The sequence below is a fragment of the Montipora foliosa genome, chromosome 2 (assembly GCF_036669935.1).
Source record: "Montipora foliosa isolate CH-2021 chromosome 2, ASM3666993v2, whole genome shotgun sequence".
NCBI classification, from domain to species: domain Eukaryota; kingdom Metazoa; phylum Cnidaria; class Anthozoa; order Scleractinia; family Acroporidae; genus Montipora; species Montipora foliosa.
In genome coordinates, this window is record NC_090870.1 from 20375472 (window position 1) to 20400471 (window position 25000).

Sequence of the window (25000 nt, forward strand, 5' to 3'; positions counted from 1 at the left end):
AAAACAGAAGCATTGGACCGAAAATACTATTAACGCTAACAAATGCGAACTCAGCAAGGTACAGATTTTGTTAGCTTGCTTTATGCAAAAACAAATATTGATGCAAAGTAAATAAATATTGATACACAGTTTTTAGAAAGAGCAGAAGGAAGTTTCCAAGACGGTCGCTCGAGAATGACATATTTACGACATGAAAACAACATTAATTTTGAACCATGAATATAGAATATAAAAAAGTTACGATCAGCATCAAAAATTTTGGGAGATTTTTGCTACGTTCAATTTTGTTATTGTACTTTTGGCTGCACAAATAAATCGCAAAATCAAAAGTGACATCGGCGGAATTCAGTGGGCGCCTTGATTAAGTTACCGCAGCATGTTTACTCGCCAAACAGAGAAGCATCTGTGTCAAATGATGGCAAGATACTGGGTTTTCGTAAGTTTCTTTTTCTGTCAAGTGTTATATAGTTTGACAACGAATGAGCGAATTCAAAACAAAGTTCACAATCGCCCACCATTGTTTCTGCAAAGTCAAAAATTTACTCTCCAAGACGAGGTTATTTATCACCAGGTAATTCCATCATTTTGGAAATAGCACTTTATTATTCATCGGCATCACAATTTTTTGCTGTTTTTGGCCACGCTCATTTTGTTGAAACTCAAGCACACTTCCAACAGACCAGTTTATTTTCACGAACCTTTCCTGCTTACAGGGCAATACTTAAAATATCCTCCCGTATCACATTTCAACCTTAAGCTCGAAAATTCAATACACAACATGATATTATAATTCACAAAGGCAGAAAATATCACAGAATCCTTTTCCAGCGAAACATTTTATTGAAACAAACAACATAAGATGCACTAAAACGCCATTCGCGTTGCAATGACTTTCGACGCCATTGCTGGTTAACGAGAATAACAAACTCATGTCTCAGAGGCAGAATGTATATTTATATTTAATTAAGTTAATTAGCACAACAGAAAGAAGCTAACCTCATTTTGACTCGAAAATGCTTTACTATAATTGCCATAAAAACTATCCAGTTAAGCTCGCATATTATAAAGCATGACAGTTTTTTGAAACAAACAACATATTTGCTATTAGAGGCAAAACTCTTCCTATTTCATTATGTGCGTGAAGAGAAAAAACTCAATCGTGTCAAATATGCGCAATATTACAACAAACTAAAATTTCAGGATCAAACCGTTTCCATGAAGAAGCTTTTCCTTGAATAATGAAGCACAAAATAGACGACAAGCTTTCTTTCAAATAATTCTTGGCTGTCACATTTTCCAATTTTTTTTTTATCTGAAGACTGTGCAGAGTTGATCACAGATCCACTTAAGATGTTCGATTCATTCCCTGTCTTTGTTGAACCCATTAGTTACCAGAGAATTTTCCATTTGGTTTCAGTGTTCTACATAACAGCACACTTGGTAAAATATTAGAAATGCAGCTCACTTTGATTTCGGCTCAACGGGTGACAGATTGTTGTTGAAGTCCATTACTTGTCGCTTTTAAGATTCCACCGCCTGTCTTGTTCAGTATCCAATTGACTTGCCATTATTGAGCTTCATAAGGGTATATTTTGTTCAAAGATCCACTAAAACGCCATTCGCGTTTGATGACTTTCGACGCCATTGCCGGTAAAGTTAATTGTTCTACTGTGTCCACCAGAGAAATCTACGCATTTCCCACTACCCTCTCGATCCTAAGAAAATACGCACAGAAGGCTCTATGCACAAAGACACCACTTAGAAGGGGAGTGACAGGCAAGACTTTTACCGACAGGGAAAAAAAATAAAAATAAAAAAATAAATAAAATAAAACAAACCATACTGGCAACCCAGTAATTATCTTTTGTTGGCCCCTACTCAAGTTTCTCTCAACACAGAATCAAGCGCTTCACCCAACGCCACTGTAAGAACGTAGTCATCAAGTTAGTGTTCGCCCCATACAAGATCAACTTATTTAATGCCAAAGATGCCATCTCTAATTTATCAAGGTCTCGTTGCCTACAAATTTTCTTACGCAGGCTGTAGTGTCTGATAAGTTGTGTCAGTGAGACAAATCAACATCTTGCTACACGTGTTTGTGAACATTCAACATCCGATATAAGAACTCACACATCAATCAGCACACTTATGGGTCAGAAACATGCAGAGATTTGTGCTCAGAGAATTGCTTTTCAATCCTTGACAACGCCTCCACGCCTTTTCAACTGAAAATCAAGGAGGCCTTGCACATAGGCTGGGAATTTTCTGGTGTAAGCTTCGGTTTTTTTCTCATGTGTTCTCAATTCTAGACATGTATAGTTTCATCCCCCTTGAAAGTGTACACCCCAACGGCAGTGATTGCATGTTGATGTGAAAGAGCCCTTGCTCCGTGTATTGAGCAACATCTGAAAGTTTTGTCGGCTTATTTTAAATTAAACGCTTCCCACCCGTGTGGATCAAGCAAACAAATATGTTTGCTGAAGCATCTAAGATGGCTGTCGCTGAAGGAAGAAAGTGAAAGGTACAATTTGTACACTTGTCAAACATTTCGTTGTCGCATGTTCAAGGTTTTTGTCTTTTACATTTGCTCTGGCTGATTTTTGCCGCCTGGCTTGATTGACTGGAAAATCTATAAGTATTTTAAAGTGACTTGAGCTTCTGTCACACTTATGGCCTACATGGCCTACTACCTATTGAACCACACGACTGTTTACCATAGTTCATCTTCATGTGAATTTCTTGAAGCAGAAAGGTTACACAAGAATGAGAAAGTGATCGGGGGTTGAAGAACTTGGTAAAGTCGAACTCGTTTGTTGACTATTGCTACCTCATAACACGTCATATCCTAGATGGCGCTCTCCAAGTCACGAAAGAGGCAACTTCAAAGTGCTCTTGTCACATTTTAATGGGGAACTGGACAAAATGGCAACTATTTTTTAATTCCTGGGGAAAAGTTTTCGTAATTTAGAGAAACTTTTTCTAGACCGAACTTTCCTTGGAGGCAGTGTGGCCCAGTGGTTAGGGTGCTTGCCTTGAGATCCAGAAATCCTGGGTTCAAGACCCACTGTGATCCTGGTAGAAATTGGCGGTTGACTTCTGCCACCCCGGTAAGGCTCAGTTTGTTATCAATGGTTGAAGCCATCACGGCCACTGTGATGATAAAGCACCTCCTTTGATAGCTGTTTTGTTGCAGTATTGCCACCTGACGTTGCTCGCAAGACTGCTATTGTATTGATGGAGGGTTGAGATGAAAGTTCAATCTTTGACAATAATTGATTCTGATGTGGAATTGTGACCATGGGAACATTTTATCCAGGAGAATTTTACTGAAATTGGTGGCTCCTGGAAATGGCTCAAATTGCATCAGATCTGGAAAGTAACCATACACAGGCCTTCTGATAAAATTTACGCGATGGTGCTATTTGGCACAATCAATCTCAAATTGCATCAATGGCACAATTCATGAAAACTTGCCTAATTCACGAAAGAACGCACAACATTCAATTAATCAATAAGTTTCTTAGGAATTCCTGCATAAATGCACCATTTTTAAGATGACTTACCTTGGAAAAAGGCTAAAAAACCTTTGTCACCTTTGATTTCTTAAACATTCAAAGTTCAAGCTGAATGGGAAGATTTCACTGTCCCGTAACTTTTTTCAAAAAACACAAAATATGTTGATTTTAAGGCTCAAAGAAGTGCCTTATATTGTTCCCATGGTAACATTATTTTGGAGGAAAATGTGATGTGAGAAATCTATAATGGAACAGATATGATTACCCTAACTGTATCTAAGGACAGAATACGTTTATTTGTTTGAAAAAAGGAGAAACTATTTCGAGCCTCCTTAAATTGATCATTGATCATGCCTGGGTCTGATTTTCTTCATTTGTTTGGAAATTAGTGTTAGACTCTCACAATATCAATTAAAAAAGCCACTTCAAAATTGCCGTAAGGAGACGCCGTTTAAGCGACAATAAACACAAGTATCTGGTTTACATACGAAAATTCTGATGGAAAATAAATTCTTCATACACGAATAAGCGACGATTCCGTTGAAACATCGACCATTTGGTGGAAAAATTCCTAACAAAAACAAAATGCATTGTGCGTTGCTAAAATTTCTTGCCAACCGCAAAACTTTTGGAGCATGCAATTTGAAACATACGTTAATTAAATATCCGTAAACATTGAAAACGAAACTTCATGCGAAATGTAAAGGATGAATTTTTCTCGACACTCGCACAGGAACATTCAAGCAACCAATAATAATTACGCAGGATAAAACTACAATTACCGGTAACTTTATTCCAAAACATCCTTTGTACATAACAACTGCAGCTGTATATGATTATTATTACCTACAGTCAACAGTAACTAGATAAGGCATAAATTATCTGATGTGTCCTTGATCAAGTTGATGTCAGAGATAGTTACATTTTGCATTGACAACTGTTTTTTTTTAATCTGCCAAGGTTCAAGATGACCTGCGTCACCTTAAAGAACAGCTTACTTCGCAAGGTCTGTCAACAGATGCTATTGACATAGGAGCACTTGAAAGTGCCATAGAACGAACAGAACAAAGCGTCACGGTAAACAGTATTTTAATGTATTATTATTTTATTGAATGGTAAATTTTTGGGAATTTATTTTAATTATTTTTTTTTATTGACTTACATGTAGCCAACGTTCTAATTTAAGACAATTAAAATAAAACAATTCATGTCAATATCGTCACCCTAATTAACCCTTAAAGTGCCACTATGATCATTATAATATGATAATTTTTACCTCTTGATTTTTTAGGCGCATCACAAAGAATTCTATGAAAGAATGAGAATGCCGTTTACGGTTTGCAAATACCTGCATCTAGTTCCGGAGATATTTAAGTTTGAAAAATGTGTATAATTATTTGATCAAAATTTGGTTGAGTGTATGACGTAATCACTTGGCTAATTTGCATATCTTAAAAACTTGAATATCTTGAAATGGCTTCAATAGAAAAGGTGCGATTTTTGTCATAGTGGCACTGTAATCAGTGTGAGTGCTTGTTGTTCCTCTTAATGTATTTGTTGTACTCTCTTCTGTGCTTTACACTGTGCCTGATGATATCCTACTCTACACAGGGGAGCAGGGCTGGCACAGTGGTGAGAGCACTCGCCTCCCACCAATGTGGCCCAGGATTGATTCCCGGATTCTACACCATATGTGGGTTGAGTTTGTTGGTTCTCTACTCTGCTCGAGATGTTTTTCCCTGGGTACTCTGGTTTCCCCCTCTCCTCAAAAACCAACATTTGCAGGCATAGCTCAGTTGGCCTAGCTTGTCCTTGTTCTGTCATACACCTGATCTACAATCTCTTCCAGCTCTGTTGATCATTCTCCTAGAACATCTTGATGATGTAGAAGTGGAGGTGACCCTAATATGATTGTTCTCTAAATTGCTGGACTTCTGATAGGGTGCCGAAAAAAATTGAAGATTATGTGGAATTTTTTGGCCATATTATGTGTAAACATGTGTTGATTCTGCGGAAATTACACTGGATTATGCGGAAATTTGTACAATTTATAGAACTAATAATTAGGCCTGTCCAATGTATTAAATTTACATGCTTATGGTAAATCAGGACTCGAAATTATGACCAATACAGTCACATTTGCGACTGAATTTGTTCCCTTTGCGATTAAGATATCTGTAGGTGTCGCCAATTTGCGACCACCGTTAAAATAAAAGGGTTAGCAATTGGCATTTTGTTGAAATTTTTGCTAAAATAAATAAAGCAATAAAAATTTTTTTTGTTTCTTGTCATGAATTATTTGTTTCAATTTGGAGATATGGTAATGTGGTTGGACAACAATCCGTTCCCTCAATCATTCACCATTTTCAGGGGTTTTTTACATTTATTGCAGGCTCTTATTTTGTTTTGTAAAACTTCATCGCAATGATTGTCCCTACTTTTAAATTTTAATATCTTGTTGCATCTTTTTGTTTTAATTTCGAACCTATAGGGTATGTTATGAAAAATGGTTAAACTAGAGCCCCGGCTCATTGCCGAAAACTGTGTGGAATTCATCTTGCGAAAGAAATGGCGCGTTTTCTTCAACGTTCAGGAAAAAATAGGCATTTCAATGAAAATAGTCAACCTCTTTGCATTTTATGTTAACTTTGTAAGGATAGTAATCAGCTGCTTTATCACTAATATCAGGCATTTCTTCTGTTTTATGCGGAAAATACCAGTATCGTAATTTTATGGGGAGGATGCGGATTTTAGGGAATTATGCAGATCCGCATTGCCACATCCTGTCAGATGCTGTGATTAATTGCTGTAGTGAAATCATTAAAGAGACCCTGCCTTGTGCATGTGTTTTAGGGTGTTTCGATTGTCTATCAGACAGTTCTAACAGTTGTAATTTACCCAGAGGTGCACATCTGAAGGGTGTGTCTTCTTGTGCTGACTATTATTTTATAAGTCCCGTGCCTTTTTAAAGTCTTCTTACACAGTGGCTTAGGGAGGCGTGGTGGCCTCATGGTTAGTGACTCGACTCCGGATTGAGTGGTCCGGGTTTGGGTCCTGGCCAGGGAAATTGTGTTGTGTTCTTGGGCAAGACACTTTACTCCCACCGTGCCTCTCTCCACCCAAGGGGTATAAATAGGTAGCGGCGAAATGCTGGGGGTAACCCTGCGATGAACTGGCATCCCATCCAGGGGGAAGTAAAAAAGATAGTCCTAGTCGCTTCATGCCACAGAAACCGGGATAAGCTTCGGCTCTGATGGGCCAAGTTTTCAAAGCACTACATTTATCTATGCTAGATGCAGGCTCTGTGTTTCATTGGTTTAAAAACTACTATGATAATCGTAGACAATAATTATGTAACTTGCAACTCAACAGAATCAAAATCAAGTGACGCTATGATCTTCACAGTTATGAGAGCAATTTTTGCAATTACGTAGACAAGCCTGAAAAATTCAGGACTTCAACGGGGTTTGAACCTGTGACCTCGCGATTCCGGTGCGACGCTCTAACCAACTGAGCTATGAAGCCACTGACGTTGGGAGCTGGTCATTTGTGGGTTCTAATGGTCATTAGAAAATTAAAAAATCGAAGGCGTTTTCCGAGATTTCAGTTGGTCTATAAAATCTTAAACGACTATAACTGTCCAAACCAAGTAAAAGGCAATCAAGTCTGCACAGGAGAGATCTCAGAGACAACACGACGCTACATTTACCAAAAGCAAATAAAAAAGTTGGACAAAAATCTTTTTAATATGCTGCAGCGTTGGATTGGAACGATTTACCAAAATCAATAAGATCAATTACAACTTTTTCATCATTCAGAGCAGCCTCTATAGTTTTTTTTTGCTAAAATTGGACAAATTAAGTCACAGATGCACGGTAATTTCAATATTGTATTTCTTATTGTTATCCTTTTTTGTCTATTAAGATAATATTTAAATAGTCGATTTTGATTGTATGTGATGATTGTATTTTACTCTTTATTATCATTTTTATGTTAGTTCAGAAATATTATATTTATCTGTTCATGTATTAATACCAGTTTCTTTTAACAAACTGATACATTTTTAGCAGTTTAAAATTTATAGAGTTATTATTATAATTATAACATATATAGTTGGCTTAAACAGGCACATGGAAATGATTTATTAATCAACCGTGGGCGCAATCGAGCTCTGTGATAATTTGTGCCATAAAAAAAAGCCCTTTATGGCAATGTTTCCATATTATGTCATAAATTTTAAAGTAGTGTTATTTGTTGTTCTTTTTTAAATCCCCAGCCTCTTTTTCTTGTGCTAGAAATACTGTATCTTTTAGGGCTTATGTCTCTGTGTTGCTGTTTGTTGATCGATCACCATCTTGGATAATTAATCAGTCGTGCTTGAATGAATTAGAGCAAAAGCATTGTGTGAAGTGACCCCTTTTATAGTGTGTAGAGAACTGAGAATCATACATGTAGATGAATAACAGGTTGGTATATTGTACTCTGTTCACATTCTTTCAACATGCATGAAGACTTTTGCCACCAGATGAGCTTTTAAAGAAGGACCTACATGTACAGTGCATGTATGCTGACTTTCCTGAGGTTTCCCACACAACATTCAAGTTGGAACTTCGTCAGGGGTCAAATCTAATCTTCTTTGTGTGCTAATGTAGGAAGTGCTTTTTGATAGGAACGCTTAAAATTGTTAATGTGCATTCCTGGAAAACATGCAGTCCCCCTTGCTAAATGTTGATGTAAATTATTCCAGCTTGGTCTCATGACTTCCCCTCACATTTTTCCTCTTTTACTGTCCTGAGTGATGATCCCTTTTAACAGTGTCATCCCCACAATTAAGTACTATTAATAGTCAATTTTTTTGTTCTTTATGTTTAGGACAAAGTAGAACAAATTATCAGCTCAAGCAACAACCAGGTTCTCACACTACCCTCACTTGATAGTCCTGGTTTAACAAGAAAGAGGCAGCAAAATGCTCCATGGTATGCCAAGTGACATGTAACATTAATGTTTGTAAATCGCGATCAGTTCTGATTCTTGAGCCTAATTAAGACTTCTCATTATTAAATGTTTGCAATGTTAACGTGGTAATTGTTCCTTTATACTGTATCAGAAAGATTGTCCTGAGCAGGGCACTGTCATTAGTCAGAAAGAGTGTACAAAAAACTCTCCAAAAGCCAATCAATCAGTCAAATACATTAAAAGGCAGGAGGCGAATTGCTCAGTGAACATTATGTGAAGTGTATTACCTGAAAGCCGTCCTTATCACCTGATAGAGATTACTGTGCCATGTACAGTACTGTTCTGTACAGGTCGCAGGAATTAACTTTGAAAATGTGTGGTTAACCCCAATTTTCTTCTTGGATTTCAATGACACTTGTTAAGATCTACATTTCCTGCACAATCACACACTGGGGCAAAAGTATCTTTAATTAGTAGGCACCGTCCTTAACGTCACTGTAGTGGGGGACGTACAAGACGTCATTGTATGGGCAGGCGACTGTGTGACGTCATAACCAAAATTTTTTGCATTCATAGATAACCCAAAAAATCTTACCCATGGTGCTCTGCTGGCGCGCTTTGCGTGCCTGAGCTCCACTACAAATGTACAAATACAGAAGAAAATTAGAAATTCACTAAATGTAAGCATGGTATTATAAAATAATGTATAGTTTGAAAACTCGGTCAGTTCTCTGTATGCAAATTAAACAAAAATTAAATGAAAAGTTCTTCAGCAAATAGCTGCTTTACTAATTTCAATATCACATGCAGCACTACTGGATCTAACCGCTCTCGTGCCTCTCAAGCATAGTATTGCAGATCTCAGCAATGAAAACGAGGTTTTGGCCTGGATCCATGAGATCCACGAGGGCCACTGGGTTATCAGTTGTTAATATCGGAGGTCTGTGCATGCCAAAGGCGCGTGCGCGCGGAGCACCATAATTTAGAAAACATGGTGACCCATCCATGCGAGAAATGTTGGTTTTATAGCCATGACGTCATCGATCGTCCATACGTACGCACCTCCACCCCTCCATGTATGCCAATGTGACCAGTATCATACTAGTTTACAGCATACATCTTTGATATTGGACATCCATGTTTTGATCAATTGACACCTGTCAAAACAATGTATCCGCTGACCAGTATCACATGACCATATCGCGGGCTCAAGCTTAAAGCTCACCGAGGTCAGCTGTTTTTCTTTTTAAAGTTGACCGCTGACCAGGTACTGGTTTTCGACTGGATTGCAGGCTCAACTCAGGTTAACTCACCTAAACATAAACAAGGCTTCAATTTATTTTGCGCGCTTTCTGTCGCTCAACTGGGCTACACGGCCAATGATACTTCATCAGCTACAGCGTATAGTTCTTACAGAGTCAACGCTGTTCGTGTTCATGTGAAAAACTGTTTGGAAAGTGTTTTCTTTATGCATTTTTGACTGGTTTCAATCCAGTTTGACATATCATGATAGCTTTGGTCCACACTGGCAGCTACGCAGTTATTCAAGTCAAGCATTGGAGGGATATAAACTTAAAGCTGAGTGTTTATTTTCTATTGCTTAGAGCTGCCTTTTTCTCCTCTGTATTGCAATTTTTGGCATATCTTTAGAAGCTCTGATAAGTTTACATGATACCTGGAGGACCTATGACTAGCACAGAAACGAAAGGAGAGTGAAAGAGAACGACAACGACAAAGCAGAATACCAGTAATGGCTCATACGTAGTGCAAGAAGTTACTCCACAAATTCTTTCCTTAGGCACTAAACCGTTTATTATTTTCAAAAAGTGGTTTAATCTGTTTTTCCTTTGTTTGATCAGGAATGAAAATCGATTTTTATTGTCAACTTGGAAATAAATAACAATCATCTGTACTCTTTTGCACAATTATTAAAAGAAAAAGTTGATTTGTTTGGTTGTTTTGCTCTAAAATGCGATCAAACAACTTGAGTGCTTTTTAATCCATTTTCCCAAATGGTTTTGGATGTCCTTCGACAGTGACAACAAAATTTTGCCCTTATGTTATATACACGTAATCGCAATGAGTTCTTGTAAAATCATAGGGGGAAATTTCACTAACTTGTGTTTTCAGAAGTTTGTTTAAAGCACCTAAACGTTATTTAAGTGTTGAAACGGATCTTGTTTGAAGTTCGTCCTTTAATCTTGGTTGCATTTTGCTGATTCTTGTTCCAAGCCAACCTGGTGTGTTTCAATGAATTACATCAAAATGTGAATGAAAATATAAAGTGGAATAAAGTACCTGGTACATCAGTAAAACTCTTCTTTAACCTTGAACTGACAAGGTTTTTTTGTATGGCTTCTAATTTTAGTGTGATTCTGATTCACTTGCTATTGACAGTTGACTCCCAAATGGCTTTTTTCCTTTTTCATTCGCTCGCTGAGGGTGTGCTTGTTTTCTTTTAAAACTCATGCGGTTCAAGAAAAATTCATTGCCAAACTGGTGAATTCTAAAGTAAATTTCACTTGAAAAACCGATTATTGTACTCATCGCTTCTTGATTCGTGCGATATTGGTTTTTAGTGTAAAATTTACCATGAAATTCACTAGTTAGGCATTGCAATGAATTTTTCTAGAGAAGAAAGCAAAGAAAATGATTTAATTATTAAAGCAGCAACCGGAAACATCAAAACGCGGACAATTCTAAACCTTCTATTTTCACTAACCCTACAGGCAGTAAGAATAAATAATCAGGGAGCTCCGATTTTAAGCTTGGCTAAATCTATATATTACTGTCATGTGCTACCCTCGTGAAATAAAGTCACTATCTAATATCTATCTATCCATCCATCCATCCATCCATCCATCCATCCACCCATCCGTCCATCCATCCATCCACCCATCTATCTATCTATCTATCCATCTATTTGAGAATTACTTTCTCCCTTCTTAATGGCAATTGGCTAGGCAAGCCTGGAGTGATACCTCATGCATTCTTTATCTAATTCTGCAAGAGGTGATCGTCGGATATTTGTGCATGAAAGTGTGTTGGGCTTCGAAATATTTTTGCTTTGACAAGTCTCTGCGTGTGGCGAAACGGAAAATTTTCTATTGGTCAACTTCAAAGTTTATTTTCTCGGAAACCAATAGGAAGATCCTAAAAGCCTGACACATTTTGGTGGCCTATAAAGTGGAAATTACGCTTGAGTTCCCCTTGAAAGCACTTGGCAGATTTACATTTGTGTTAGTCACAATATTAGATGACGGCAAGGATAGAGGTGAATTTATTTGCATTTCTGGAACAGAGTCTGTGACTGGATTAGGGCCTGGTTTGCAACTGCAGTTTTTTCTTGAGATGTTACAGTCACTTTGAGTGGAATTTGATCTTGCGATTTTAGTATGTTTTGGGCTTTCTTTATTGCTGCTTGGATTTTGATTTCACGCCTTTGAGATTTGAGTATAGAGAAAACTAGAATTTAGTTTTAGATTGATACTTGTGGTGTAGTGTTGAAATAGAGCACAATTAAAATAAGGAATCACCTCTCTGGAGCTTAAAAGAGAAAATTACAACAGACAGTGTCAGAAGCAATTATTTCGATGAATGAGACTATAAACCTCAGGTAGGGCTCATAATTAAAGGCATAAATTATTATATAGTGTAATGATTTGGTAAAGAGTAATAAGAGATGAAATGGATATGAAATGAATCATATATGAACTGCGGATATGAAATCAAGTGAAGCTATGACCTTCGCAGTTATGAACGCAATTTTTGCAATTGCGTAGAGAAGCCTGAAAAATTCAGGACTTAACAGGGTTTGAACCCATGACTTCGCAATTCCAGTGCGATGCTCTAACCAACTGAGCTATGAAGCCACTGACATTGGGAGCTGGTCATTTGTGGGTTCTAATGATCCCGTGAGGAATGAATCAATGATGAAATGGTAAATATGAAATGAATTATACATGTATATGAACTGCGGATATGAAATCAAGTGAAGCTATGACCTCCGCAGCTATATGAACGCAATTTTTGTAATTTGATAGAGAAGCCTGAAAATTTCAGGACTTCAACGGGGTTTGAACCCGTGACCTCGTGATTCCAGTGCGACGCTCTAACCAACTGTGCTATGAAGCCACTGACATTGGGAGCTGGTCATTTGTGGGTTCTAATGATCCCTTGAGGAATGAATCAATGATGAAATGGTATATGAATGAATCATATATGAACTGCAGATATGAAATCAAGTGAAGCTATGACCTTCGCAGTTAGCCCAAGTGGCTTCATAACTCAGTTGGGTAGAGCGTTGAAAACCGGAATCGCGAGGTCACGGGTTCAAACCCCATTGAAGTCCTGAATTTTTCAGGCTTCTCTACCCAATTGCAAAAATTGTGTTCATAACTGCGAAGGTCATAGCTTCACTTGATTTCATATCCGCAGTTCATATATGATTCATTTCATATACCATTTTATCATTGATTCATTCCTCATGGGATCATTAGAACCCACAAATGACCAGCTCCCAACGTCAGTGACTTCATAGCTGAGTTGGTGAGAGCGTCGCACCGCAATCGCGAGGTCATGGGTTCAAACCCCGTTGAAGTCCTGAATTTTTCAGGCTTCTCTACCTAATTGCAAAAATTATGTTCATAACTGCGAAGGTCATAGCTTCACTTGAGTAATAAGAGAAATTAATATGAAATACACTGTAAAAGGCATGCTTTTACTATTTAGTTACAAGAGTCTCCTGGAGCCACTAGCATTTGCAAACAAAGGAAATTGGGCAGGACCCAATGCCCCTGCTCCTGGAGAGCAGGTAAGTAAAGATTCTTGCTTCATTTTATACTGCAGTGTATTTACTTCTAGATGGATTTACATGTAACATAAATTTTGCTGTTGATTACATTTTGCCATCCATGTTGTTTAAAGTGAGGAATGAGAAAGGATCAGCCCTGATTAATCTGAGGAAATACTGCTGTTCTATATTTCCTGTTCTTGTATAAAGCACAGCCAATTTCCTAAATCACCAAGAATGTACATATTCAAACATATGAGATATGTTGGGCATTTGTGCTGCTGTAACCGATTCATCAGAAATCTGTGAGTTTTATTATCTTACTAGAATATGTCGTGTATAATTGCATCTTGTTTTAGGCAAAAGATTTAAGAAATTTAAAGATTCTCAGCAATCCAAGCCATCCAGGAGCAAGAAGTATCTTAAATGACAGATTTGGTGTTGCACTGCCGGAAATTGCAAACAAGCGTGATCAACTTTCAGAGGTATGTACATGTGCATTTTATTCACCTAGTTGTAGGCAAGCTTGTAGGCAAGTGACACGTCGTGTAGAAGAAACACGTCGTGCAGAAGAAAAGAAAAATCGTTTTCTAATTAATTTCTATTATAACCTTTTTGCAAAAAGCGCCTGTTCTTGTGTTTTGGTTTCCTTGCATTCTCTTCATGCAATTGTACCTGTCGTCTACCATCATACTGAACAATTGCATGAAGAGAATGCAAGGAAACCAGAACACAAGAACAGACGCTTTTCCAAAAAGGTTAGAATACTAGATAGAAAACGATTTTTCTTTTCTTCTGCACGACGTGTCACTTCTAGCTTAGGTAATTAACCTTTCTTCACGGGAATTAGATCCATACGAAAGTAAGGGACCCTCGTTTTGTCCTGTTCCCCGGGATATTGATAGGCTCAAGTTACAAGAAGATTGGGAGAAATTCGAGAATAGGCTAAGAGCAGCCACGTTTTTCTTCAATAATCGTGATATTAATAATGGTCCGACTGTAGAAGAAGGAAGACTGTCTTCCCTACAATTAAAAAAGTTTCGTCATGGAAAGCCCCTGTTTCCAAATTTCCGGAAGTTGAGTTGTTTCTCGAATCGGTAAGAAAGAGCTATTCGATCCCACAAACGTTTCTTAGTAACTGTCCATGACAATCTTTCTGTAGGTGAGAGAAGGGCTTTCTCTCGACTTTAAAACTTACATGTAGATGAGCAAGCTATTAGAATTCAAGACAAGAGCTCCAAATTTGTCATTCTGGATAAAACAGAATATTCATCTAAAATGTTTGGCCAGTTGGAAAACCCACTCCACTATAAAAAACGTGATTCTGATCCTTGTGCCAACTATGCTAATACCATTTCAGAGTGGAGTAATAAATGGCTACAGATAGGGCAAATGGACCAAAATATTGTTAATTGGGTTGTTAATAACAAAGCCAAACCGGGCATAGCCTTTGGGACTATTGAGACGCACAAGGAAGGGACCCCGATTAGGTTAATTACTTCTTGTCGTGGGACAGCAATTGAAAACCTTTCTGCGTTTACCGAATTTTATCTCAAGCCATTAGCCCAAAAACTGCCTTCATTTGTCAAAGATACTACTCACTTATTGCAAAAAATTGAAGATATCAACAAGACTGGACCATTCCCCGAAGGTGCCCTTCTTGTTTCCTGGGACGTTGTGTCAATGTTCCCCAATATTGACAACAATCTGGGAATAAAAGCTGTCACTAATGCTCTTAATTCACGAGAATTCCAAATTCCGTCAACTGAATGTATCGTTGAAGCTGTGAAGATCTGCTTAGAGCACAACAATTCCCACTTTCAGGATCAACAATTTTTGCAAACTCGTGGCACCGCAATGGGCCCTAAGAACGCGTGTAGTTACGCTGATTTGGCAATGGGAATTATCGATCAAAAGGCCAAATCTGGGGAGACCAAACCTAATTTATGGTGGAGGTATCGAGACGACATTTTCGATCTTTGGACCCAGGGTACCACCAAGCTGAAGGATTTTACCGAAATCATTAATTCACTGTACTCCACCATCAAATTTACCATCATGGTATCATCAGAAATTTCACTCAATGTTTTGGATCTCACCCTCCTTTTAGTTGATGGGTTTATTCAGACTGATATCTATTCCAAACCTACCGACCATCACATCTACTTATTGCATAACAGTGCCCATCCATCTCATTGTACCAGGGCTATCCCGTTCGGAGTTGCTACAAAAGTTCGCAGAAATTGTTCCACAATTGAAAAGTTTGAAGAACGTAGCAAGGAATATCAGAATTATCTAATAGATCGTGGTTACCACCCTTCTAAAGTTAAAACACAATTTGATAACGCCAAAGATACACCCAGGGAGGACCTACTTTCACCTAAAGAACGAGAGAAAAAGGTTATTTTTCCCCTTGTGGTTAATTTTAACCCACATTTGCCCAACATTGGTAAAATCCATTAGCCATTTCATTTATGATTCACCCACATTAGCACAGATTTTTCCCAAAGGGGCAATCATTCCATAAGGGTCAATCATTCCATAAGCACTGGCACCTCCTGGACTATGTAATAACGAGACAGAAAGATCTGAATGATCTACTCGACACTATAGAGTAATGAGAGGGGCGGACTGTGCCACTGATCATAACTTGATCAGATCGAAACTTGCATTCAGAATGAGATCCCAGAGAAATAAAATTAAGGGAAAGCCAACACCAAAGCTAAACGTGAGCAAGCTAAAAACCCAAGAGTGCCGACAGGAGTTTCAGTGATGTGGAGCTGAACTCACTTCCATCTTATAGAAGGGCCAAAACCATCAAAGAGCTCCTAGCGGGACCCAAGGGATCTAATTATAGTAACAACGACCATTCTGCTACAGGTTGTTTTAAATGTAGCAAAAAATGTGGTTTATGCAAGAACTTTTTAAAGGAGGATAAGATTTTTTACAGCGCTCATACAGATCGTTATTGCACTATTAGGCAACATCTTGTTTGCAAATCTAAAAACGTTATTTATTTGGCCACTTGCAAGAAGTGTAAGGTTCAGTATGTGGGTTCAACATCCAATGAATTCAAGGTCAGGTTTCGGAATCACAAATCGGCTATGCTTACTAACAAGACTACATGCAAATTAGCCGTGCATTTCAATAGGGTTGAACACCAGATGTCTGACTTTGAATTCATTGTTATCGAAAAAAATTGTTAATGAAAGTGAAGATCACATTGATAGGCGTTTACTCACAAGGGAAGCTTTTTGGTGCTCCCAGTTGTGTACTCTTCATCCCCACGGCCTTAACAAACGATCAGAGTTCAACTCTAAAAATAGAATTAGGTTTAGCCATTAAGTTTTATGTATTTTTTAGCCATGCATTTTTTAGCCATTTTCATATATTATCTTTCCCAAAACATTTTTTCTCTTAAATTCTTTACAACTTTAGGTATAATACTTTTTAATTTTTTACTGTGATGGTTACCTCCCATAATTAACTCTATATTGTTCACTTCATCTACTATAATTGTGTAAGTGGTTTTTCTGTCTATAAGCTGGCCTATTTTTTCACCTACTCATTAGCACTTGTTTGTAAATTTCATGTAATTAAGCTATTTATGCTATATATATAATATATATGGATTTCAAAATCCAAATGTACTCATATTGAGTAGACTACATGCTGATATTACCGCTCCTTAACTGTAGAGCACTCTTCTGGAATCAACATTGAACATCATTTGATATATATATATATTTAAACATAACAACGACTAAGACAGGGGGTGGGGGGGGGGGGGGGTTAGTATCAAACAGAAGAGCAGTTTTCAAGTTTCCATTGCCTAAAAGGTGTTTTACAAGTGTATAAATAATATTTGGTGTATAGAAGGAGAATATCTAGTCTGCGTTCTTGGTTGTTCGTCAGTTTGCATTTTTCCTCCTTTATATGGAATAGAATCTGTTCATTCGGGGGAGTAAGTTTTAAGTTGCTCACATTATTGAACCATTTCACAATATCGGTGTAGAATGAGGACATAGTGGAACAGTCCAAAAATATATGAAGTATAGAGTCTTGACTTGAGCATAAAGAGCATTAATCATCGACTGTAATTTTAAATCTTCTCAGCTTTCGCTTAGTAACAGTTATCCTATGCAGAAGCTTCAATAAGAATTGCTTTAGTTTATTATCTTTAGTTATTTTATATATCTTTTGAAAGTTAGCTTTCCAGGAAACAGGAAACAAACGAAGCAGGGAAGAGTTGTTCCCAAGCTTTCACACCTGAGTAGGCACAATGATACAGTTTTCATTAAAAAGTTTGTAATAATGTTTGCAACTCATTTTGGCCAAGGAGAGCGAAGGGTTTTTAGTTCACTGAAGTATATCCTCCATTTTGAAGAGATCATCAGGCGTAATTTCCATTTTATATGCACTACATTTAATATCGCTGCAGGGAATTAAGCAGCAATCATTTGAAAATATTGAAGGAAATTAATTTCTAAATCAAATTTATCCTGAAATTCTTGGAGAGACAAGAACTTTCCATCTTCATTAAGCAAATCTTGCACCAAAAAGATTCCTTTTCAAACCATGTTTTCCATGGATAGTATTAGTATTTGGTAATCTTTCAAAATACTCAGGCACTAGATCGTTCGCTGTTTTGAACATAAGGGTTTTCATTTGTTTGGAATGTCTGCCATGGAGGCTCGTCCAGTTTAGGTCCGAAAGAATGTAAGAGAATCGTACATCCCAGGCAGCACCAGCTATTATGCGAGCAGCTCTGTTTTGTAATTTTTCGAGTTTATTACTTAAGCCAGTACCAAGGCCACCTCAGGCAGCAGTAGAATAATGAAGATATGGTAAAATGAGAGATTTGTAGATTGTTATGAGCACTGGTTGGGGGCATAGTACGTGGCTTAGTCTTCTTAGAGCTGCAAGCACTTTTGAAACCTTTCGGTTAACCTCAGAGATATGGGGACCCCAAGGTAGCGTTTCATCCACCTGTATACCAAGACATATATAAGAGTCAACTTGTCGTATTGGATGGGCATCAAGGCAAATAGCTGATCGAGTTACTAGGTCGTAGAAGATTTTGTGCCGAGTCCCAATGAACAAGCATTTAGTTTTGACAACATTAAGACTTAATAGGCGATTAGAATTGAGCCATTGTTTAAGGTTACCAAAGTCATGTGTCAGGGATGACACATGAACTCATCAGGTTCTTTGATGCGTAAATAAGGTTAGTATCATCAGCATACATTCTTACATTAGATAAAAGGTTACAGTTAGGCAAGTCGTTGATGTATAATAAGAATAATAAGGGTCCAAGTATTGAGCCCTAGGGGACCCCACACAGTATGTACTGTAGTTAATTTCAGAATGGATAGTGTCCAAAACAGTCAGTTCATATAATGACTCCAAAAGTTTTTAGCAATTATGAGTATGTCCATAAAAGTGATAAAAATTGTTAATAGATGTATAATTAGTTAGAAAATAAAGAATGTACACGTATGTACTATGTATGTACAATGTACTTTGTGGCTATTCCAAAAACAGACATTTAATCTACAAACATTCATTGGATAAAACGATTGAGAAAGTTATTCTCATCTTAGTTTGGCATTGCCCTTATTCTCATCTTAGTTTGGCATTGCCCTTAATTTGGCATTGCCTATAGTTTTCCGTGCAAACGTCCTTGCTAGTAGTCATATTAATTGATAGTTTACATTATACATACTTATTCGACAAAGTAAATAGGTTTTCTTGTGTTTTAGTTTCCTGGCAAGATAATCACTGGCTCAACTGTTGATCCACTTTGTACACTTCCCAGAGGAAACAAGGTTGATCCCTCAGTAAGTAAAACACATTTTTATCCTGTAAGGTGGAACTCCCACATATCAAATAATTATTGTCATGAAAACTAATCAAATTATCTTTCACATGAGGGCTTGCAGGAAAGCTAATCATCAAACTGAGGTTGGTCTTACTACCTACATAACAAAGATCTGGATGCTTCTGGATTATGCCAACCCCATTTGGGCATTTGGGGTGGTTTTCCTGAATACCTGTCTTTGAGTTACAAAGAGCACAAGATCGCTGCCTGAGAATTCTTGAACTTTTCAAGGACTCCACTGAACCACTGGTACAAAAAAGAGATGCTATTACTGAGAACAAGACAGAGCTTATGCTGAAGAGTAAACACTTCAACCACCAGCAGACTTCTGAACGAGCACACAACTACAGTATAAGAAACAAGAACCAATGCCAAGTACCTTTATCCAGAACATCAGACATCAGAACTCCTAAAATTAGAGCCTTAAAACTGCAGAAATCACAATCCTTGTCATTTATTTAAATAGGAACATTCCAATATTATTAGTTGTTACTGTTCATGTCTATGGTGTTCAATAAAGTTATTATTATAAATATTATTATTGGTGTTATTATTATTATTATTATTATTGTTAGTTTGGATTATTCCAGGGGGCCTCTATGTCTGCACTGTTGTTTGTTCTTGCGAGAATCCCTGTCACTATGCTGTTGAAAGCAGAGAACACTGGGTACAAGCTTAGGAATGATCAGAGGTTGATCAGTGTTTGAATTGTGTGAGAGAGGAAGAACTTGGTGTGGTGCAGAGGGATTATTGGTTGAGGCATGATCGGTTGGTATTGAGGGTGTACTGGCAGCTTTGTCAGAAGTATGGTGTAAAGTGTGCTAATGTGTTGTATAACAAAGTTCCAGGTGATATGAGGGTGACGGATAATGGGAATATGGCATTATGGTGGGATAGGAGTGTCTAGACAACACAGAAAATTGAATGTTATCGTTCAGATGATTCACTTTTAATGTTAGTTGTAGTAGCTAGAAGTCATGTTGAGATCAACTGTAACACAGCCCACATACAATCTGATAGCTGGGAGGCAGGGTTAGTGACCAACGTGTCAGCCGTCTATGTGAAACTAGTCCTGAGAAGGACTGTTTAATATTCAAACAAAATTCTCAGGCCATTTTATCCAGCCTTACTTTACGTTTTAGTAGTTGTTTTTGAAGCTTTAAATGACTTTTAATTTAACTGATTAAAGGTAAGCCAAAGTGGTCAAGCTGTTAGGGTGTTGGGAATTGAACCCAGTTAGTTCAGTAGTGGGCCCACACAAGGACAGAGAAAAACTCTGACCAGGGTGGGAATTGAACCCATGACCTTCGGGTTAAATCACTGCTGCTCTACCGACTGAGCTACATGTACAAGGTCAGACTGGAGCAGAGTTTTTCTCTGTCCTTGTGTGGGCCCATTTCCATTAGTAGGGCTAATGCTCTAATGGTTCATATGGGGTACAAAACTAGCACTTCTCATTACACTCTAATCAGTTAAGTCTGTTGAAATAGAAAGTGCTACACGGCCAACGTTTGTAAAAACATAACCCTTCCTTGTACTTGTAAATGTTCATTGCCATGAATTTAACATCTTCATTTCCCACTGCTCCCGTCTGGCCTTGTAGCTCAGTCAGTAGAGCAGTGGCGATCTAACCAGAAGATCAGGGTTCAGTTCCCACCTTTGTCAGAGTTTTTTCCTGTCATTATGTGGGCCCATTTCCATTAGTAGGGCTAATGCTCACATGGTTCATATGGGGTACAAAACTAGCACTTCTCATAATTACACTCTCAGGAGATAAGTCTGTTCACATAAGGATAAGGAACTTGATGTAAATTAGGCACATAGTTTTTAAATTTACTGTACAGTTACTTATTTTTACACAATTTGGTCACTTGAGTTGAAGCTCACAGCATTTCTTTTCTTGCTCAAAGCTTATTTATCCATTGACTGACTGCTTTTATAAAACTGCTTGTGCCTCAACAACGATTAAAACTGTGTTCCCTAAATTTAATACAGTGTTTAGTAAATTCAGAATGCTGTTTAATTAAAGTTGAGCACTTCTTGATTTCCTTTGGCACCTTTTCTAGCTCTGCGTGTTAGCCAGTTTTAATTTATCAAGGATATCCAACACCTAAAGCCATCAAACATAAAACTTAAGTATCAAAGAGGTTAACAATAAATTTCTCCTTTTTGCAGCATACACCTCCCCCAATCACACAAGGCGATGCAGAGAAGGGAATCTTGAGTTTAATAGAACGTGGCCTCATACCTGTAAGTTTTAAGACTACAATGGATGCCTTTAAAGCATCTATTCCACTTTAAACCAGTGCATGATTGTAAATGAAATGCCAATGGTAGCCAATTCAGTTTGTAAGCAACAATGAAAATGTTGCTTGAACCCTGAAACCATTCAGTGTTTGGTGGACTCTAGTTGACTTCTGCCTGTTCATGAGTTAATTGTGCACACTATTCATTAGTTCCATGCTGATGTTTAAATCACTTTTCTTGGTGATTGCAAATTGGTAGTTGCATCATCATTGTTCTTATCTCCTACCAATTCAGGGAAAGTTATATCATTGCTAAGCTGGCTAACTTAAGGACGGTGCCTACTAATTAAAGATATTTTTGCCCCGATGTGTGATTATGCAGGAACTGTAGATCTTAACAAGACTAGTGTAAAAAAGAAAATTGGGGGTAACCACGCATTTTTCAAAGATAATACATGTCTTGAATAATATTTGTAAAAAGCTTTAAAATACAAAGCAATGTATGGCGTTCTTTCTCAAATTGAAGCTTAATTATCTCTGAAAAATGCATGGTTACCCCCAATTTTCTTTTTGGATACCAAGAGTACTTACTAAGATCTACCTTCTCCGGATAGCTTTAAACGGCGCAAAAAAATCCCTGTATTAGTAAGCATCACCGATAGGAACTCTGAGTGCCTGGAGATGCACAGAACGTCTGTGCAATAACAATAGTAGGCACCATCCTTAATTGGCCAAACCAGAAGGAGTAAGTTTTGTAAACCCCTCATTATCTGTCCTTTGTTTTTCAGCCTTCAGCAGAACTCACATTACATCCACCACCCATAAACCATCTCCAGGCTCCTGTAGGTTGAACGTTTTTTCTCAGTTTTATGAACTTGTTTTCTTGAAGGGTATGACGTTTTAAGATAGGGAAAAAATGGTCTTGTACTCTTTTCTTTGTCTCAGCTCCATAAAGCAGAGAAGCAGTTTTCAAGAATTACTGCCCCTCCTCCAAATGATGTTGTTGGAGGTATGTTAACTTGATAGCTTATTTGGCTGGGTAAAAAGTTGTTGGAAGTGCTGTAAATAGAGCACTGGTAATGAATGCATCAAACTAAGTTATATTTATTTGGTGCACATGTAGATTATTGTTTTATTTTTCATTATTCAGGGTTTTTATTCATTGTGCTTTATTAAAAACTCTGTTGTCACAGGACAGATTGACATCAATGACTAATGTAAGTTAAATTCTCATTTCTCTCCTTGCAGTTGGTGGCTACAACCTATCAGTTGTTAAGGTGCGTTTGTTTGTGTGTTTAAAGAAGCTCAATTTGTCCCTACCAGTGGCGAGAAAACCTACTTACATTTAATATACTGTTCTGTTTTTATTAGAAAAGGTCGTGAATTCCTCTTGCTTAGAACATTACCAGTTTAAGGAAAAAGAAAGCCACAAAACAATTTCCTCATCACAGTAATGACAATTGCTGTGCATGCTTGTTCTAGTCTCCTACAACTTTCCATTTTTTCAAATTGTTAACAAGCGCCAGTGTGTACTCTTTCCCAAGGAAATCCCACAAGAAAGAGTGTTGGCAGTTTCCTTCTAAACTGTAATCTGTAATGATCAACTGACAGCTGTTAAATAAGGGCTTCCAATAGCACATCCTATTTTTTTCACTTGACAGATGGATCCTTCACGAATTCAGGTTGTGCAGAAGTCAGTACATCCAGACAAGAAAAGAACAGTTAAATCAGCAGATGAGCAACAGATTTTTCTAAACAAGGAGGTGAAATAAGTTGGGTGACAAAAGGTGGTTAGAACTACATGTATTGCATGGTTTTGTTAACATCCACAAAGCATAGTCCAGTGGTCAGGTATGGTTTTTAATGATGCAACATCTTTTGAAAGCCATCCTATGTCACCCACCGCAGATTCTGTGTAAAAGGGGTCTGTTTCTTTGTAAGAGTTTAAGCTATTTAAATCAGCTTCTTTTTTTGCAACAAATATATTTTTTCAACAAAAAGAGCACTACTTAACAATTGCTTACATCATTTACACCACTTTACTTACATTTATTTAATGGCGATAAGGAACTGCGGCTACGTACAAACTACTTACAATACGATACTTACACTACTTGCGGAGCAGGACTTACGCTGCTTTCGGACAAACAACAGCAACTAATGAGTGAAAACGAAATACATGTAATAACAGCCTGATACAATTTAGATACAAGAAAGAAAAGTGGCATAATAACAGGAACTCAACTGTGAGTTAAGAAAGATAAGGAGACAGTACCCATTTTTTTTTCTAAAGAAGTCTGCAATTACACAAGAAAAGCTTTCCAGCTATTATTATAAAATAGTTCATTCAGCAATATACGTAAAGGGTCAGTTGTTTCTGTGATAATTCCAACAAGCACATTTTGCAGGGAAAGGCGGATCCTTTTACTCGAAATAATGCAAAAGTAAATTTCAAAATCGTTCCAGAACTGCTTAGTGGAAGAGCAGATGGTTTATTGATTGAGGCTGACCTTTGCAGAAACTACATAGATCATTTGTTCGAAAGCCCAAATTACATAATTTGGTGTTTGTATAAAGAATTGAGTTAACAACTTTGTATTGAAAAGCTTTAACATATGATTCAATAGTGAAAGAATGAAGTAACTGGAAAATTTGTCTCAATTGGCCATTAGAAAGATTAAAAATAAGCGATTTAAGGAAGTTGTTCTTTTTCCGTGATAAGTAGCGCATAGAGTTTTTTTGACTTCTTTGTAGTTACTTCAATATATTGTCATCAATTACGAACCAGTTGGAGGATTTATTGATGGAAGTTAATCATTATCTCTTAAAGGTGATGGAATAGAGCGACACAGACCAGCCTACTGTAAAATATTTAAAAATTTTGAATTGTTTCCAGGATTTTTCTGAGGTTAAAAATATCCCTTAAAACCAACGTTTCGACTAGTTTTACTGGTCTTCTTCTGGTTGTTAAAAATGTTATCAATATGGCGGACCGTTTTTGGTTGTTCAGCTTGGTGACCGCACATGACGTATCGTGATCATCACATGACGTGTAAATGATATCAAAATGCGCTGGAAATGCAGTCTGAGGCCTGTCCAGTACTTTTACTTTTGCAATAACTCACTGTCTTCTACAGTCTTTTTCACAATCAAAGAAGGAGTGTAGGATTGGCTTCCATGTTTCAACATGGTCAACATGGAGAAAATTTCTCGAAGGGATTGAGTCACTATAACAGAAACATCGCGAAATGAGAGTCCTTAACAATTTTGACCATGTTGAACCATGGAAACCGCCATATTGATAACATTTTTAAATAACCTGAAGAAGACCAGTAAAACTGGTCGAAACATCGGTTTTAAAGGATATTTTAACCTTGGAAAATCATGGAAACAATTCAAGTTATTTTTTGTAGAGATGAGAGGTGAAAGTTTCAGGAATGTAAAATACTTTTTGAATTGATTTTTTCGAGAGGCGATTATAGGCATCTGCAACATTTAAATTAAACAAAAGATTTTGGGTGAATACAATTCCAGCTTCATAACATAGTTTTTTGTAATGGCCAGGCTTATTGTCTATTCTAATTTCACAGTTATTCCAAATAATATCCGT

At 37.4% G+C, this 25000-nt stretch overlaps 1 protein-coding gene across 1 annotated transcript in view; it reads left to right on the forward strand.

The window, feature by feature from the left end:
- The window catches only part of LOC137992642 (IQ domain-containing protein H-like), a 79613-nt gene that overhangs the window by 15816 nt on the left and 38797 nt on the right, over positions 1–25000 (forward strand). The window contains exons 2-11 of the mRNA XM_068838101.1: positions 4476–4592; positions 8388–8491; positions 13203–13284; positions 13623–13748; positions 19026–19103; positions 21320–21394; positions 22179–22232; positions 22336–22399; positions 22639–22667; positions 23052–23153. Coding sequence (XP_068694202.1) covers positions 4476–4592; positions 8388–8491; positions 13203–13284; positions 13623–13748; positions 19026–19103; positions 21320–21394; positions 22179–22232; positions 22336–22399; positions 22639–22667; positions 23052–23153 — 831 coding nt within the window. The remainder of the gene's footprint in view (positions 1–4475; positions 4593–8387; positions 8492–13202; positions 13285–13622; positions 13749–19025; positions 19104–21319; positions 21395–22178; positions 22233–22335; positions 22400–22638; positions 22668–23051; positions 23154–25000) is intronic.